Here is an 18,462-nt window from a genome sequence, read left to right as displayed (position 1 = left end):
TCAAAAGATGATATTGGAATAAAATTAAATAATCTCAGACATGAAAAATGCTGCTCTAGAGACTCTGTCAAAGTGCTAATAAATAGGGGCAAAAAGTTTTAAAAATCAGGAATATAGTGTGTTTTAAGCATAGAACTAATAAACAGCCGTAACGATTAGAAAACACAATTTCCAGTAAGTACAAATAGGATGGCAAAGATTCTCTCCCAGCTCTTCCTCTTTATAAATTCACTAATTTTGCAGATTTCAATTGGCCCTAAAAAGTGTCAAATATTACTTCTAGATGGATTATTTACAACCTCTAATCCTGAATCCCAGAGAGACATTTCAATGAAGGCTGATTATTTCCTTCTAAATGGCCCAAGAACCTCTCAACACAACACATCTGAAACTAAATCACTCAAACCTCATCCACACCCCATTTCTTCTATTCTTTATTTCCACTAATTGCAATAGCATCACGTTAGCCATTCAGAAAGGGCTCTTTTGATTGCTTTAATAAGCATCTCTTGCCTCCAATTTATCCTAAGCACTAAAAAGCATCCCAGTCTTCTCATCAGTGCAGGGCATTGTTATCATTAGTCTGCAGCCACCATTAAAAAAGGAAAAGAAAAGGGGGAAAAGATGCTTGCCACCTGCTTACAGACTAAAAGCCCAATGGGCCTATGCTTAAAACATGGTCAACGAGCTCCTTCCCAAAGTGAACTTGAACCTGTCTTTGCTATCTTACTTCCCACAACACTTCTTTATTGCACAAAGTTGACCCAGCATCCTTCACGCTCCCCTGCCCCATGTCTTTATTCACCCTGTTCCCTATATCAGGAATGTCATTTACTTCATCTCCAGACGTCAAAATCCTACATAGTCTGCCTTCCACCGCTGTGAACTAAGCTCCTTCCTCACCCTGGCTCCCCGAACAGGTGGCTTGGACCTATCCTACGGCTTCTCTTAGATTCTGCCTTGCTACAGCAACTTGTCCACCTATGTGCACTAGGTGCTTCCGCCTCACCATGGGCATATTTGTAATCTGGGGATAAAAATCAATACCACCTCAAAAGACTGTTTAAAAAGTGAATGAGATGATACATTTAAAATACTTAGAAAACTACCCAGCACACATTAAGCACCTAATAAAAGTTAGTAATAACTACTGTTATTATTTTATGGTATATTCCCAATTTCTATCTGGTATGCTTTTTTCAGTATCCCTATGCAACACATAGCCTAGAACCTAGCACACAATGAATCCTGAACATCTATATTAGATGGTACATGGGGACACCTGGGTGGCTCAGTGGGTTAAGCGTCTGCCTTTGGCTCAAGTCATGATCCCGGGATCCTGGGATGGAGTCCTGCATCGAGCTCCTTGCTCAGCGGGGAGCCTGCTTCTCCCTCTGCCTGCCGCTTCCCCTGCTTGTGCGCTCTCTCTCTGACAAATAAATATATAAAATCTTAAAAAAAAAATAGACGGTATATGTATAGTGACAAAATTCTAATCAGGAGATTCTCACTTCTAAAGTCAGCAATTAAATAAGCCTGTTATGAAATAGTTGAAAAGGTGCTTCAGGAAAATAACTCCCATCACACGAGGCATTAAATCTCACACGAATTTACTTCTGTATTGATGTGCCTCACTTTGTGGGTATCAGATTTAGACTTTAAAATACACTGAGTCTCTAACTTCACGTTGGTAAACCTCATCTCACTAACACTAGAAAGGCAAGACAAGCTTTACTCTTCGGAGCCAGCCAAACATGGCATGGCGGTTTGACAGATAAAGAGTTTCTTAAAGCTCATTCTCCCAGAGTTTAGGACAAACAAAGGAGATCCAAACAGATCTTGTCTGTTTCTGTGTTGTGGCATTTCCCTGACAAGCCTTTACACGACGTACTTACTTTCATGCGGGAAACTGTCTTATTGATCTCTTCTATATCCCCGACAGTGACAATGTTGGACTTCAACATCTGGTCGATGAGGACTAGCCAGTCAGCTAGCTCTGTGATCGTTTTATCCAGATCAGCAGGAACTGAAATTTCCGAAGTACGAGGAGACTGAGCAGCAATGTCTGACGCAGAGGGCACTAGCACCACTGTTTGGACACCAGGATGAGCTGCAATTTGAAACCGTGGCAAAGTATGAATACAGCAACAGGAGGTTCTGATTGTGGTGGCCTAGTGGTGATGTGTGTCTGTGTATTTACATACAATTTTGTTTAAGTAAAAAAAAATTGTAGGAAGCTTTGATTTTTTCATACAAAAATGACCATGGCATTTCCTGCTGTATCTATAGGTCTGTGGTAGTCATAAAGCCAATGAAATCGTCCCACAACATTCTGGGGCCACAAAAACTCAGGAGTCACTGACACTAAGAGAAAAGAAAATTTAAAAATGGGAGAAAATAAAAAATAAATCAACCATAGGAAAATTAGGACCACGATTTTATTTTGTCAAGATGGTTGCCTTCATTATAAATAAAGTCAATTTAGTCTAATTTTCTATTCTTTTCCAGTTAACTTGATAATATAAGTCATTCTTAATAAAATTGAAAGAGCCCTTCCACTACCTCCATTTTGACCTCAAACTTCCTAATTGATTAAGTTCTTCTTTCAAGTGTATCTCTAAACTTAGGCAAAAGACCCAGAGGACAAAGCATCCCCTGATGGGAAGCTAAACTACCCCCCTCAAGCAATAAGGACTGCCCTGAGTCAGCAAGTCCCTGCTTGCTTGACTCCAGGACGATGTCTGACTTGACCTTTACTGCCCACCTGCAGGTACACACTGACCTTTGTCCCACATTTTCCTTATATCAACCTGGAAGGATTTTTCAGCACTTTGGGGACAGTCTTTGAGACACTAGTCCTCTGTCTTCCTGATGTTGATTTCACTGAAATAAATCCCTTTCTTCTTTCACCACCACTGGTTTCTCTGCCTTTGGATTTTGTCAGCAGCCAGTGGCCAAACTCAGTCTGTTTGGGACCCCGGGAGCCAGGGGTTCCTGCACCTCTGGGCCCCAGCTACGAAATCATTGTGAATACTTATGTTATAATCTATGTATATACTCACTAACTTTCAGTTAACCCTTAATCCTGCAGCTGGACACTTAAATCGTTACTTCAAAAAGGAATGTGCAAGGATTATCTTCTTATGTACCGTATTTGCACTTTTTTGATTACCACCTTAGTGTAAATTTCCCAAAGTAGAATTCCTGGATCAGAAAATGAAAACGGTTAATGTAGCTAATACTTATTGACAAACTGTTTTCCTTAAAAGTTGGAAATCTGGAATTCCAACAGCAGGTATGGAACTGATGAACTTCCTACATCCACACCAACAATATTCTATTTCAGTGGATAAACACATCCTTCACCACTGTCTTCATTTATTGTTTTTTTAATTGTCAATGAACACAAATATTGTTTGTGTTTATTAACCAAATATGGTATAATTTATAACTGTGTTTTTTATCTGCTTCCTTATCAGTTGGGATGAACTCTTTTTACAAGACAGATGAACTTTTGCCATATTGTTGAAAACAATGTTTCTACTTTAGGATTTAATTTTTGTTTCTTTTTAATATATAGATTCTAACAAACCTGGAGTGATCAAACCCATTAATTTGTCTTGGGGGATTGTTTTCCTAGAACTTTTAAACTTAGACTCTTGTCTTTTCCAAAGATTTGATAAATATTTTTTTCTATTTTTTGTTTGCCTGTTTTTGTCTTGCTTTGTTTTTAAGAAAGGGAGGTTGGCTTTTTTTTTTTCTTTAACTTTGATATAAGAGAGAATTGAATTCATTATTAGATCCATCTGGAACCCACTTTAGCATACGGTATATTAAATGAGGCTTAAATAATTTTTTTAAAAATGTAGTCAACCTGTAAATTAAGCCCAATTCTAATAAAAATCCCAGCAATTCTGGGTGTAAGTTGACAAAAATCATATATTCAAAATCTGACTTTCAAATCAATATAGAAAAGGACCACAAACAGTCAAAGCAGGTGGAGGGTTAAGCCCTACTTGATATTTAGTTGTATCGCTTAGCTAATAATGAATGATTAACTCAGTGTTTTATGGACCCAGACATTCAAAGAGGCCACTGGAAGAGAAGAGCCACAGTGGATGGGTGGCAGAGAAACCTGACCTTGGCACAGATTGCATTAAAGATCAATGAGGAGGAATTTACTGGCCAATAAATGATACTGGTAAGAGTGGACACCCATGGCTGGAGCGAGGAGAAGGGACAGAATTTGACCTCACATGTACCCTGGGAAAATTAATTCTTGGTGGATTAAGGACCTGAATATGAAAACCAAAACTGTAAAACTGTTAGTTGAAAACATAAAAACAGAATCTTTATGACTTCAGAGTACTAAAAATGCTTAAAAACACACAAAAAGGGGAAGCTATTAATAGACCATTAATATTTAAGAATTCTGAAAACAGCACCATTAATAAAGATGTTAGAAGCCATAGACTGAGAGGTATTTGCAATGCACACTCTAAACAAGAAATCTGTAACCAAAATAATTTTTTAAACTCCAACAATACTAACAGACAATCCACGAAAGAGGAAGCAAGAAAGAGAAACATGAAAAAAAGGCTGTCACACAGGCGTCTGGGGAAAGCAAATTGAAATGAAATGCCCTATCGCTCTCTATAGGTCACAGGTACCCAGAAACCCTTCCAAGGGCTGTGGATGCCCAAATTATGATTATCATAATAAGTGATTTGCCTTTTCACATTCATTCCTTCCCAAGTGTAGAGTGTTTTTTAAACTTTTTTTAATTTAAGTGTTTTATTAGTTTCAGAGGTAGAGTTTGGTGATTCGTCAGTCTTATATAACACCCAGTGCTCATTACATCACGTGCCCACCTTAATGTCCATCACCCGGTTACCCTATCCCCTAACCCCCTTTCCCCTCCAGCAACGCTCAGTTTGTTTCCTATGATTGAGTGTCTTATGGTTTGTCTCCCTCACTGATTTCATCTTGTTTTATTTTTCCCTCCCTTCCCCTACAATCCTCTATTTTGTTTCTTAAATTCCACATGAGTGAGATCATGTGATAATTTTCTTTCTCTGATTGACTTATTTCTTTTTTTTTTAATTTTATTTATTTATTTGACAGAAAGAGAGATAGCGAGAGCAGGAACATAAGCAGGGGGAGTGGGAGAAGGAGAAGCAGGCTTCCTGCGGAGCAGGGAGCCCGATGCAGGGCTCAATCCCAAGACCCCGAGATCATGACCCAAGCTGAAGGCAGACACCTAACGACTGAGCCACCCAGGCGCCCCATCTGATTGACTTATTTAGCGTAGTATAATACCCTCTAGTTCCATCCACATCATTGCAAATGGCAAGATTTCATTTTTCTTTTTTTGATGGCTGAGTAGTAGTATTCCACTGTATATATATATATATACCACATCTTCTTTATCCATTCATCTGTTGATGGACATCTGGGCTCTTTCCATAGTTTGGCTATTGTGGACATTGCTGCTATAAACACTGGGATGCAGGTGCCCCTTTGGATCACTCCATTTGTATCTTTGGGGTAAATACCCAGTAGTGAAATTGCTGGGTCATGGGGTAACTCTATTTTCAACTTTTTGAGGAACCTCCATACTGTTTTCCAGAGTGGCTGCACCAGCTTGCGTTTCCACCAACAGTGTAAGAGGGTTCCCCTTTCTCCGCATCCTCGCCAACATCTGTCGTTTAATTTTAGCCATTCTGACTGGTGTGAGGTGGTATCTCATTGTGGTTTTGAGTGTTTTTTTTACTCAAGGCTATATGGCATGTGTTATAGTAAGAGACCAAATGCAGAAGTGGATATGAGAATCCAGGTGTCTTCTAATTTGCCAGAAACTAAAAGATTTTCAAAAATGTAAAGCAATGCCACTTTTCTAATTAAATTTGTTTTTGTCTTAGAAAAACTAGTTTCTAACGATATATTTATAAAAATATATTATTTTTATTAACATATAATAAATGGATTCGTTATTGCTACTTTAAACAAATTAATAAATAATTCTTCAAATTTCTGTTTTATTTTTTGATTAGGTAAATATTTATAAACATAACTCACACAATGAAAGCTCTTTGAGGGTCCTCAATAATTTTTTAAGTGTAAAGGGGTCCTGAGAACACAATGTTGAAGCGCTGATAACATGTTGAACAATGAGAACCCTCACACGGCTGGTGGAAGGGTGAACTAGAAGCAACAGGCTGTCTAGACAGGATCTAGTCAAGTAAAAGTTCTCCATATTCTCTGACCCAGTAATTCTACCATTATATACCCTACAGAATACCTCATATACCACTCTGCCCCATCTTCACTGTCACTTTATAGTTTCAAAACACTCCAAACAACCTCAATATTCATTCCTTGTTTCAAACCATCAAATATCTAGTAGGGATGTACTGTGTGCACAGCACTATTCTAGATGCTGCAGGATGGGAGTGGGCAAGACACAGAGCCCGCCATCACGGAGCCTGCATTCCGGAGGGGTAGGTGGACAGAAGATATGAGGTAAAACCAATATAAGAAGATGGAGAGAGACAGGATGTATTGGAGATATGGTGGGCAAGGTCAGGAAAGGCCTAGCTGAGGGGACATTTGAGGAGAGAACTGAATGAAAGGAGTGTGTGAAACATGCAGATACCTGAAAAAAAGACATCTGAAGAAGAAAGAACAGCAAGCACAGAAGCCGTAAATGGAAACGTTCTCATGTTAGAAATAGCAAGTAGACCCGTGTGTTTGAAGTAGAATAAACAAAGGGAAAAGTGATAAGAAATGAGATTAGAGGGATGGACAGCAGGCAGATCATACACAGCCTTCTGGACCACAGTAAGACTTCAGCACTCAGTATGGATGATGAAAGAGAGAACAAGATTGTGGTGAGCCAGGAGGGACACAATAAAACGTATGTTTATAAAGCGTGACTTAGCTGCTACCAGAATAGATTATGGAAGAGTGGAAAGGCAAGAACAGAATCAGGACAGTGAGAAAGGAGACTATTTCAGTAACACAGATGAAAGATGAGGGCGTTCAAGACCATGGAAGTAGCTGGGATGAGACACGGGACTGACAACTTGCTGACGGATTAGATGTGAAATCTGGAGAAGAGTCAAGGGTGACTTCAAGTGTACTGGCCTAAGAACTGGTTAAACCCTCTAAAATTAAAAAGTGGCTAAAGCCATGGGACTGATGAGCACACTAGAAGAGACAGTCCTGAGGACCGCGGTGGATCTGTGTGGTGGAGCACGACACATCAGTGAAAATGCACAGACCAGAGCTGCCGGCATCAAAATGTATGCTAGTGAGAAGGATCCAGTAGAGAGGAGAGAAAGAGGGGAAGTAAAAAGCCAAAAGAAGATGTGAGCCAAAGCCCAAGTGGAAGAGATGATCGTGGAAAGAAAGAGAGATAAATCTTCCATGGGATAGGAAGGAAGTATGCACAGTGTGTGAGGACAGATGTAGTAGGTAAACCTACTTATAGAGATTCTCTGATGGGAAGAAGATCTTGTTGGACAAAAAGTATTTTTGTCTTTTAAAAATGAGAAGAGGTCATTAGTTGAGAGATGGGTAGCAAGGGGCACTCAGAGAAAAGTACAGTAGGATTGCCTCTCAGTGCTGAGCACCCATTTGAGGAGGGTCAGCAAGAAGCTGACCTGGATAAACCTCAAAAACAATATGCCAAGTGAAAGAAACACTGTACGAGAAATACCCAGAATAGGTGATCCATGGAGACAGAGCATAGACTGGTGGTCGGCACAGCGTGGGGGTAGAGCGGAATGGAGAGACACTGCTGAATGAGTAAGAGGTTTTACTTTGGAGTGATGGAAATATTGTGGACCCAGACTGAGGTGGTAATTGCACAATAAAGCATATGTACTAAATGCCACTGGACTGTTCACTTTAAAATGGTTATTTTTTTTAACATAATAAAAAAGAAGAAATTGAATTAGAACACTGTGTAGGAGGAGAGGGACACACTGAAATAAGTTTCAGGTCTCATACCTGTCCCAGGGACGAGTATCTTATTAAGAATGAACTACCCACCCACTGAAGGCATAGTGTCGCTATACTTCTAAATGTGTATTAAAATTTTGTGTATTAAAATGTTCTCTGTTCCTTGGTCATAATGATGCTTCAAAAGGTAAGATAACCTATTGCTCTTTCATAAAATGTATCAAGTCTGTTCCCTGTAGGTACAGAGTTGAGCTTGTGTTTGCAAAGCCGCAGTACCCAAATGTTAATTTAAGTGTTTTGAATATAATCAACAGACCTATCAGGCCCCAGGTATTTGGGGGGCGAGGTACTGGGAAATATAAGTAAAACAGATTACAAACTTGGCTCTCACCAAGTTTGTGATCTCAAAAAAGTTTTTAAAAAACCTTGTCACTCAACACTTTTTCAGAATCCTCAGAAGAAACAGGAGGTGGGGGAGGGACAAGGAAAAAGTGGAGGGGGAGGGAAGACGAGAGAAGGATGATGGGTGGAGGGGAAGGAGAGGAAGAGGAGGAAGGGGGGAATCAGCAGCAGCCCCACAGCTGGCACAGAAGAAGTGGAAAGTTAGGGTTCATCACACTTGGGGGTTTGCCTGGTGACTCAACAGAGGGAGAGCAGGGCAAGGAGGTTTCCAGAGCCTGTAAGGCTGTGATGAGCAGTGACCACAGTGGCTACTGGGCAGTAGCCTGCCCTCTACTCCAGACAAGGAGAGAAGGAAATGAAAGAGTGAGAAAACTCTTCTTTCTTCAAATCTTAGTGATCAGCATTTGTCAGTAAAGACCTTCCCTGGAGTGGAGAATTCTTCTAAATCCCCACCTCTCACCTGATTCCCAGGATATCCACCCAAACTTTTTGTTTTCGGTCATTATCAGTGTCTAATTAACACAACTCCAGAACACGTTAACATAGCAGACACAGCAGGTTATAGCTGATGTCCTGAAAAACTGCATGTCCCCAGAAGACTATCCCTCCATTCACCCACCTTGCGTTCCCCTTGCCTTCAGGGGCCTCTGCGTAGGAGGCCCATATCCCACTCTAGGCCCAGGAAAGGTGAGAAGTCTTAACTACCAAAGAAGGAATGCCTTGCACACACTAGGCAGTGAAATATGTTTTGTTGTTTTTAAAAAAAAAAAACAACACATTCTTTTCAAAATATTGAAAAGTAGAATAATAAATCACAATTGCATTGTGTTTTTAAATAAGTTTTTCTGACATTATACTTACCATCATAAAATTTTGCTATGCTTATAAACATTTTTTGTGAAGAAGTAAACTGTATCTTACCAGCAATTCTTGTCTGAGACACAGAACAAGGTTCCTGGATGCGTTCCTTCAATGTGCTAGGCACTTCTCTGCATATCTACAGCATCAGGCCAAACAAAGAGAAGAATACTATATAAATAAAGACGATTATATTTTTGAAAGAGGAAGTGTTATTCTAAGTGATAGTTCTGCTGCTTTTCATCCCCCTCAACGCCTGAGCTTCTGTCTCCACCTTCATATCCACTGCAGTCTTCCCAGAGCGCCCCCTCTACCGACATTATGGTGAAGAGTGCCAGCCAGTCCTTAGCTGTCCTAGCCCTTTGGAACACTGAATGCTGTCCCTCCCTCTCCCCGGGATACTGTGAATATTCTGCAATCCTGACTTAATGCCTCCCTCTCTGATTGATCTTCTAAGCATCCTTCACCAGCTCATTCTCCTCTGCCAATCCATCAAATACTGACATTCTACACAGGAGGTTTTTTTGGTCTTTTTACCCTTGGCCCTGGCTTCTCTCCCTGGGTCATTTCTAATGGTTTCATTTATCATATGGAGCCTTAAAAGGCTGAAAACTCCAAAAAATATATCTTTAGTCCAGCTCATTCTGTCAACTGGATATTCAGACATGTCCAAATCTGAATTCATCATCTGTTTCCCTGACACTCCCTTCACAAGGTTGTCTAATGACTCATTGATCTTCTCAGATCAGTTTTCCTGTCCTGAGACCTTTGCTCAGAGGAGTTCCTTGATATCTTGATGTCCTAAGGCTCTCCATCTTTAGGATCACTCCATCCATCTCTACTGTGCAGCTATAATGATCTTTCAAAATGTAATTTTCTTCTGCTTAAAACCCATCAGTAGCTGCCCACTACTCTCAAGGTGGTGAACTGTTCTCAAGATGGAGCTCAAATTCCTTGTGATGCATGGGGAGGCCGCTAGGATCTGGTCTCTGCAAGCATCTCTCGTCCTTCCACTTCACATTGAGCTATTTCCGGGACCCAAATGCACCATGCTTATTCTCTGTCTCCTCTAGACCCTTTCACTTGCTGCTGCTTCTCCCTGCAATGCCCCTTCCCCCATTCTTCATCTGATCCATACTTATTCATTCTTTATAAATTCACATGGATATGATGTCCTCCACAAAATCTTCCATGATTACCTCCCAAAGCCAGGTAAGTGCTCTACCTTTGTGTCCCTGTGGATACCTCTACCTTACAATTGCTTGGTTACTTGTCTCACCCACAATAAACTCTTTGGGTTAGAAGCAGTGTCATACTCTTTGCTGGATTCCTAGTTCTCAAAATGAAAGAGTCCAGTCCAAAACTACTGATGAATAAATGCATGCATGGATGAAATACCCCAGGTTAGTATTTCCCAAAGTGCATTTATCAAAATTCTCTGCACAGTAAGCACTGTCTGATATTGGACACTTATAATTCACCTAGGTTGAGTTAAATCTACATGAAATCCTATGATAAAGGAAGTCTCAGCTTTGTCTAACACAGTGCTCCCAAATTAACCAGGGTGCCCTATTCTACACAATGTCTACTGACATCTTTTGGGTTAAGAAAAGATGTGTGCTCTGACTGGATATACACAACCTGAGTCTGGAATGTCTGACACAGAGCCAACATGTCCGGACAGGAGTGTAAGGGAGAGAGAAGAGAAGATGAAGTTGGGGAAAAAACAGGAAGCCAGAACATCAGGGGCCTATTAAGTCACATTAAGGAATTCAGCCTTTCCTCCGAGTGAGATGGAAAACCATTAGCGGGCTTTGCTCAGAGGAGTTACTTGATCTGAATTGTTTTAACAAATACTTTGGCTGCTTTGACAAAGGGCAAAGGAGGAAGCAGGGACATCAGTGAGGAGGCCATGGCAGAAATCAAGACAAGAGATGATGATGGCTTAAAAACAAGTTAGTGGCAATGGGGTTCATGAAAAGCAGTCAAACCTAGGAAATTCTACAAACCTAAAAACAAGCTGAAAAAATGTACAGGGAATACCCAATGTGCCACCCAACATCGACAATTGTTAGAATTTTGCTATATTCACTTTATCATGTATCTAACCATCTAGCCATCCATCAAACCATCCATCAAACAGATATGTATTTTGAAGGAGATGCTGGTGATGACTCCAAGCTTTGGAGTTTTTTTAAAGTGAAATATAATTCACCTAAGATTGATTCCAAAGGTTCTGACCAAACAATAATGAGCAATTACTAGCAACTGAGGTGGGAGAAGTAAAGTAAAGCACAGGGAGGAGGTGGAGATCAGGTGCTCGATTTTGTATGTTTGAGACACCTATTACATAGCCAAGTGGACATGCTGAACAGGCCATTGTACATGTAAGTCTAGAGTATGGAGAGAGGTCAAGGCCCAAGATATACATGTGTGAGTCATCAGTAACACTGACTCATCAATGCAGTAATTCTCAGAGAGTCTACATCAATAAAGCATCTGCATCATTAGATATAGGATGATGGCTATCATTTCAAGGGGATCAAGAAAGGAAAAAATGACTGATAAGGGATCTATCCAGGGACAGAGACATATACATTGTCTCAGACAGACCTCACATTCTGATATGGTATGTTCCAGGGCAAAAGAAATAGAAATCTATGATTTTATCTGCTTTTAATTGTTTTAACTGCAAAAAAAAAAAGCAATGGCACGAGGGAAAGGACCTCATCTTAGTCATTTGTACCACATGCTATTACATTCCACCTGGAACCTAATAAACATATGAATAAATGAATAAATCATTAAAAATAAATAAAAATAATTAAATGAATAAAATCATTAAAATAAACCTACATATGTGAGAAGTCATGTGCAACATCAGAGCATTATTTTAATGCTCTTAATTTACAATTTTATGATTTTATATGGTATTGTATTGGCTAATTCTAATATATATTCATTATTTAATGTAGCATAAAACATATAGATCCCCAGACAAAATATCCCACATAAAATAAAAAGTATTCTGAGGATATAGGTTTCTGTCCATGACAGATGAAAAAAATAATAATTACAAACGTTAGTAAGCATTAATAAAATGTGCCCAAATTTGGGTATACTTGAAAACAAAACAGTTACACGATCTCACTCCTTTGACAACAAAATCAATAACCATGAGAAAGTCATCACAGTAATTAATAATGCACACCTTATTCCATGTCGAATTTACAGTTCTTAAGCTTTCTGAAATTTTTTCTCTTTCATGTAAACTCAGACTTTTATCTGAAAGCATTTCCAATTCATTTCTATTCAACCATTTGAGTTTTTCAGCTTGTACGTCTATCTCCTGGGTTAAGTCCTAAAAGAGTCAGAATAGAGTTGCAGTTAGAAAGTTGTCATACTGGGAAAAGTTCAAGAACTGTATCAGAAATCTCTCTGGGAAATATTCTTATGAATGTGGACTTCTAATGTTTTTAACTTTTCTTGGAAAATAAACTTATAAGAAGCCTGAACTTATGTTAACAAACTCTAACTGATATGGGAATGAACACATACTTGCAGTGCGTATTTGTATGAACTTGCGCTCCGGTCCCTCCCCTGACCCCCATCTCTTAACAGGGTCATATTATATCATATTTACATTGATACTTTAACACACTGTTCTTAGATAATGAAAATAATGTCTATTCTAATCAAAGGCAAAAGAAAGAAACAACAGGAACACTTTAGGCATCCATCTCTACCTCATTTCTACCAACTATCCTAATATACTGTCCCACTCTTTGTGACTGCCCCAAATTGTTTACAAAATGGGATGTTCCAAGAAAACTATTGAAATTTTTAGATAAAACAGGAAGAAGTTTGTTAAGTATTTGTCACATTTTGAAAAGAAAACTTAGTAATTGTTTGCCACATATTTTTTCATCATTATTAAGCGTTTCTTTCCCAAAATGCCTTAATCGTACTCCTTAAAATCTTTTATCAAATTAGCGGGTATCCTTTTAGGCATACTTTGATGCATGCATGTGTGTATCAACACTCACACACAATTCCTTTTTTTTTAGTAAAAATATGAGCACATTAATCTTACTGTTCTGCAACAAGTGTTCTAATTCTTGACACAAAAATGTAAAATTTATAGATATAAAAAATGTATGGATATTTGGATATATTTACATATACTCATCGTTATGTATTTTTACATATTGTATACATATACAACTATAGACAATTCTTGTTGGTTGTGGATCAACAAAGGAAATTTGATTAGTAAAAGCGTGATGCTAAGCCTGAAGTAAGCTGAGGTGAGTGACTCTCAAGTCAGAGTTTTCTTGTAAAACTCAATTTTATATCTAGTAATCAGTAATTACCTTCTAAATCTAAAAGCAAAGAACTATACTTCACAGTACTACTATATTCTCAAAATGATGAAGTCTGTTTAAAATAGCCTAAAAATCTTCGGTCTAGTACTTGAGACCATATGATTTACCACTTCTCTATGAGTGAAACCTTACCTCCGCAAGAACAAAATTATAGCTGCTCTTAAAAAAAAAAAAAAAATCCTCTTGAAAGTTTACCACATTTACCACAGAGTACAAAGTTTCTTCCCCTTTTCTTCTTCAGTCATGTAGTATTTAATTTTTAGTGTAAATGTTCATGCACCAAAAAGCATTGGCAAATACAGAGACAAAAAAACCACTTACTGTTAATTCTTGCAGGTTTTCTTCCAGCTCAGTGGTTGATCTCTTTTGCAAAGCATTCTCGGCCTTTGTTAACCAACAGATAATGTCATCTAGTCTTTTTCTATATTCCATCACCTGCTTACTTTCTCCTTTAAGCCTAAAAGAATATATTATTGAAAAAGATTGACAGAAATTATCCAATTAGGCAGAACATTATATATTTGCTTTGGATATCCCGACTAAATACACCACACACACAAAAATTCCTAATAATTATTTTAATATATATTTTTAAATGAGTGTTAATACTAGTGTATACATTCTGCAATACCAAAGATTTTTTGATAATATGAGAATAAAAATTCTACCTTCATTAAATTCAAAAATATTGAAACTATATACATTATCTTCTCTCATCAAGAAAAATTCTGCAGAAATTTAATACAACAGATATTTTTAAAGCTAGAGACCATTGTACAACATAATGGAAGTTAAAAAAAGAAAGAAAAATGTCTTTGCCTCAAAAAATAAGGAAAAACACATAATTCTCTTTGAGTAGTGGATGGAGATAAAAAGTCATCATTATATGACATATTATTCACATTAAGTAGCAACTATTACTCTACTTTATTCATAGGAAAGAAAGAGTAAGAACAAGGCAAGATACTGAGAATGGAAAATTTTTACAAGTATTAGGAAAGACTAAGAAAAAAATGAAAATTTGGTTAGCTCGTTAAAATAAGTATTGTATTTGAATATAGCACCAAGTTATAAAAGGAGATCTAGAAAAAACAAAAGTTTTAAAGGATATAAGGAAACAAATAGTCATATGAATATAAAAAAGGAACTGCCTTAATTAGATCTTTTAAATGTTATAAGAATAACATTCATAAGTATATAAACCATCTGTCAGAAGATGAAAATATGACTAGAACTCATGATGAGTAAGATTATGTATTTTTCAGAGAGGGTTTGAAAGCTATTTACAGCTTGGTGGTGGTATCCTTATTTTTATAGTTGTAGTTATTAGCTGCTAGCTTAAAAATGGAATGCAATTTTTTAATGAATTGCATTGTGTCATCCTGAATAAAAATTTACATTTTTTATGGCTATGACTTTTTAATCACAAAAAACCTAACATATGATACAATATATAACTATAATCAAATGCTAAAGAAATATTTGTGTATTTAACACAGTAATACTTGAAGGAGAGTATTTTGATGCTAAAAATGAATGAAAATCACTACAAAATCACAAGTTTACATTTTTAAGTATCCATCAGGAGAGAACACTGCTTCAAGATTAAACTCAATCAATCAAGCAATGGTACTAATTATTAAAGACTGACAATACTAAGACAGGTAATTTACCCTCTATGTCGAAGATTCGTCAACTTAAGTAACAACTTTGTAAGCACCCAAGTACTATTAGAAAACTTGTATTTAAAAAAGAGTTGGAACTTATATTTCCAATGTTGCATAATCATGACTAACAATATTTTGAAAATATATCTATGAAAGAAACTAACATCAAAGTAATTTCAAGAGACATATTTGAGTCACACAAAGTTTTCATCCTCAAACTAGCTAAATATAATCCACATTTTAAATGTTATCACTAAGAGTAAAAACAAGTTATAAATTTATGTTCAAACAGGAGATAACAATTGCTCATTAAGGAATAATGGCATAAGTTGATGAACTGTGCAAATATTTAACTACAGGCACTCAATATAAAAACAAATTAAACTGTGTGCTATTCCTTAACAACTCTGGTAAGAGTACACATACAAGCTCTTAAAATTGCAAGGTGGCCCCAATTTAAGATAAGTTATAACCTGAAATGAAGCTAAACATAAATTTATGAAAATAAATATTGCTTTAGTTAAAATACCAGATGTTGAAGAAGAGATTCACTATTCTTATCTCATCCCCAAGATGAGTAAAATATGTATTAGCTTCACCTTATTAGTTCCGGGAGCAATAACGACCACATTGAGATCCATTTGAAAATCTTCAGGAGAATTTCTGCTATTATTGCTAATACCATGCCAGCAGGCACATCTTTTTCCTTAAGAAGACCTGGGAGCTAGATGATTTTCAAGCTATAAAGACTCTCCATGCAAACTCATTAGCATGGCACATAAAACCCTATGGGACCTCAGCTTCCAATTGCACCCCTGGTCCCCTGAACCCTCCTTACCGTGTAACTTTGCAGATCTCTCACCTGGCCATGCTACTTCATGCCTCTCACCTTTGCCTGTTCTAGTCTTTTCCCTAGAAGGTCCTCGCTAGGGTGAACTTACGGGAAATTGTTACAAGCGCTTCAAAACTCAGCTTCAGGATCCCTCCCCTGGGATGCCTAAATTCCATCCCATCATCCCTGCCTTTGTGATGACATTGTATCTTCCTAATGATGAGCTCTTTAATCACACAGTATCCTTCGTCCCTTTAAACATTTTCTTCATCTTAGTCTCCGAGTTCCTAAGTCATATTTACACCCCTAAGGCTAAACACAAAACTCAATAAATATTGATCAAATCAATTGATCATTGGCAAAATTCAGCAATAACATGCTTAGAGAACAAGTTTTAGTTTAACTTGCTATTGTAAGACCTAGATATTTTGAGTGTTTACTATGAACAGTCTGGGAATACCCTTTTTACCAACACTGTCTCATTTAATCCTCATAACACCTCTGAGAAGTTATCACAGTTCTTATTTATAGAGGAGGAAACTTGGCCGGAGAGCTCTGTGGTCTTGCCGAATTTGTTCAAGCACAGTATTTAAGAGCCTAAGTTCATGCCATCACTAACTTTCTGTGAGACAAGCTACTTAAGCTCTCCCCTCTGAGCCTCAGTTTCAAAAGCTGTACAATGGGTCTAAGCCCCCCTAGAGCAGTTGAGAGGATAAAATGAAACAATGTGTGCCAGGTGCCAAACACAGTCGCTAGCCACAGGCAATCTCTCAACCCAAATGCACAAACCATTATTCGCCTCTTAGGAAAACACACAAAACAATAGATGATGTGATTTTATAAAAAGCCGCCATAAGCCAAATATTCATAGTTCCATATTTTATGTTATATTTTACATTGTAAAACTGGACTTGATAAAATATTAATTTGGTCTTTATAACAAAACAATAGCTTATCACTGTATCAATACAGCATCTACAGAGTTAAAATTAGCAGAAAAAAAATGGGAGACTTTTCAACCCAAACTACCATTAACCTAAAAAGAAGATCGTTAATGAAGTAAAATGTGTTATGCAAAGTAGAAATCAACCATTAAATCTTGACTGTCTCAAAAATAACTTCAAATAATTTTAAGGTAATATATAAAATAATTTGTAATGCTGAGTATTATATTCACTGGTAATCAAACATGTTTGCAACCAGAAGACACCTAATAAAATCTGGGCATTTTAACAGAATCTGACATAAAAGCAAACAATAATTCATCGTATTTATTATATTACATAGATGAGGAATTGTATTATTTACAAAGCACTGGCATATATGGATGTAACACACCTTTTGACATTAAGAACAACCAAGTAAGAGGGATTTCAGAGGAAGACTCCAAGACCCAGTCAGGAAATGAGTGAGTGAGAAGTCTGACCCTGAACCCAGATCTTCAGACTGCAAGTCCAGACTGTTCCCCACCTACTTCAAGTTCCTGCCACAAAGTCACATCATAATAAAACATCAGAAACGAGAGGAATAAAGAAAGATATCTTTCACATTGTAGGACATCTGAGTAGAAAAGTGAGACTTTACAGATAGCCTAAAAATACAGTAAGAGACAATGTTCTAAAAATATAGAACATCGCAGTGGAGGTCTTAAATGTCAGTACAACTCCTATCAGACAATCGAAGAATTTTGAACTCATCTAATTGCATTTTAAAAGGCTCTGCCAAAATCTCTTTACCCCGTGCCCTCGAGTTATCACAGCTAAATCACCTTGGCCGCCGGTCCTTCACTTCTGCAAAGATCGCACTCCAGCGCTGGTTTAAACCTGCCAGCTTGTCTCTCAAGAAGCTTCCATCCATGGGGGAGAGTTTCTGTACAATCCCATCCCCAGTTCTGTTCAGGGCTGCAAAACTGGGCTGGTGGCTGCTGATGCCCTCTTCGAGTTCCTGTAACAGAGTACATCTCAAAGTGAACTCCATTACTAAACTATGCAACAATCCACAAAGGTACTATGGTGTCAGTCTAAGTGTTAGAGAAACACCGTCCTGGAAGAACATTTTATGTTCATGCAAAAGGCATTTTAAACACTTTACCTACATCTCAATGAACACACTAACTGAAATCTATTTTGAAATCTAACCCATTCACATGAATGCCATCAGGCAAAATACACTGGAAGAGGACAGCCTAATAACATAAATAACAGCTCTTTATGCTGAAGCCTAAGCATCGATTATGTTTGACTAAAGTGGACTGTTTCTCTTCTTCCAAACAGTGCTTGAAAGCATTTCTAAAAACATATATATGTATACACCCCACATACCCCTATGTCCCACCGTATGTAAGTAAACCTGT

The 18,462-nt window shown here is 37.7% G+C and overlaps 1 protein-coding gene across 7 annotated transcripts in view; it reads right to left on the bottom strand.

The window, feature by feature from the left end:
- UTRN (utrophin) overlaps positions 1 to 18,462 on the bottom strand; it is a 496,689-nt gene that overhangs the window by 255,103 nt on the left and 223,124 nt on the right. For all 7 annotated transcript variants that reach the window (XM_034990899.1, XM_034990900.1, XM_034990897.1 and 4 more), the window contains 5 exons: positions 17,878 to 18,053; positions 13,932 to 14,067; positions 12,437 to 12,586; positions 9,289 to 9,364; positions 1,896 to 2,110 (listed from right to left, as the gene is read on the bottom strand). In XM_034990899.1, coding sequence (XP_034846790.1) covers positions 1,896 to 2,110; positions 9,289 to 9,364; positions 12,437 to 12,586; positions 13,932 to 14,067; positions 17,878 to 18,053 — 753 coding nt within the window. The remainder of the gene's footprint in view (positions 1 to 1,895; positions 2,111 to 9,288; positions 9,365 to 12,436; positions 12,587 to 13,931; positions 14,068 to 17,877; positions 18,054 to 18,462) is intronic.

Source organism: Mirounga leonina, unplaced genomic scaffold, assembly GCF_011800145.1.
Source record: "Mirounga leonina isolate KUSES-001 unplaced genomic scaffold, KU_Mleo_1.0 Mir_53, whole genome shotgun sequence".
NCBI classification, from domain to species: domain Eukaryota; kingdom Metazoa; phylum Chordata; class Mammalia; order Carnivora; family Phocidae; genus Mirounga; species Mirounga leonina.
Note: the sequence above shows the minus strand (reverse complement) of the source record. Positions and strands in the feature narration are given on the sequence as shown.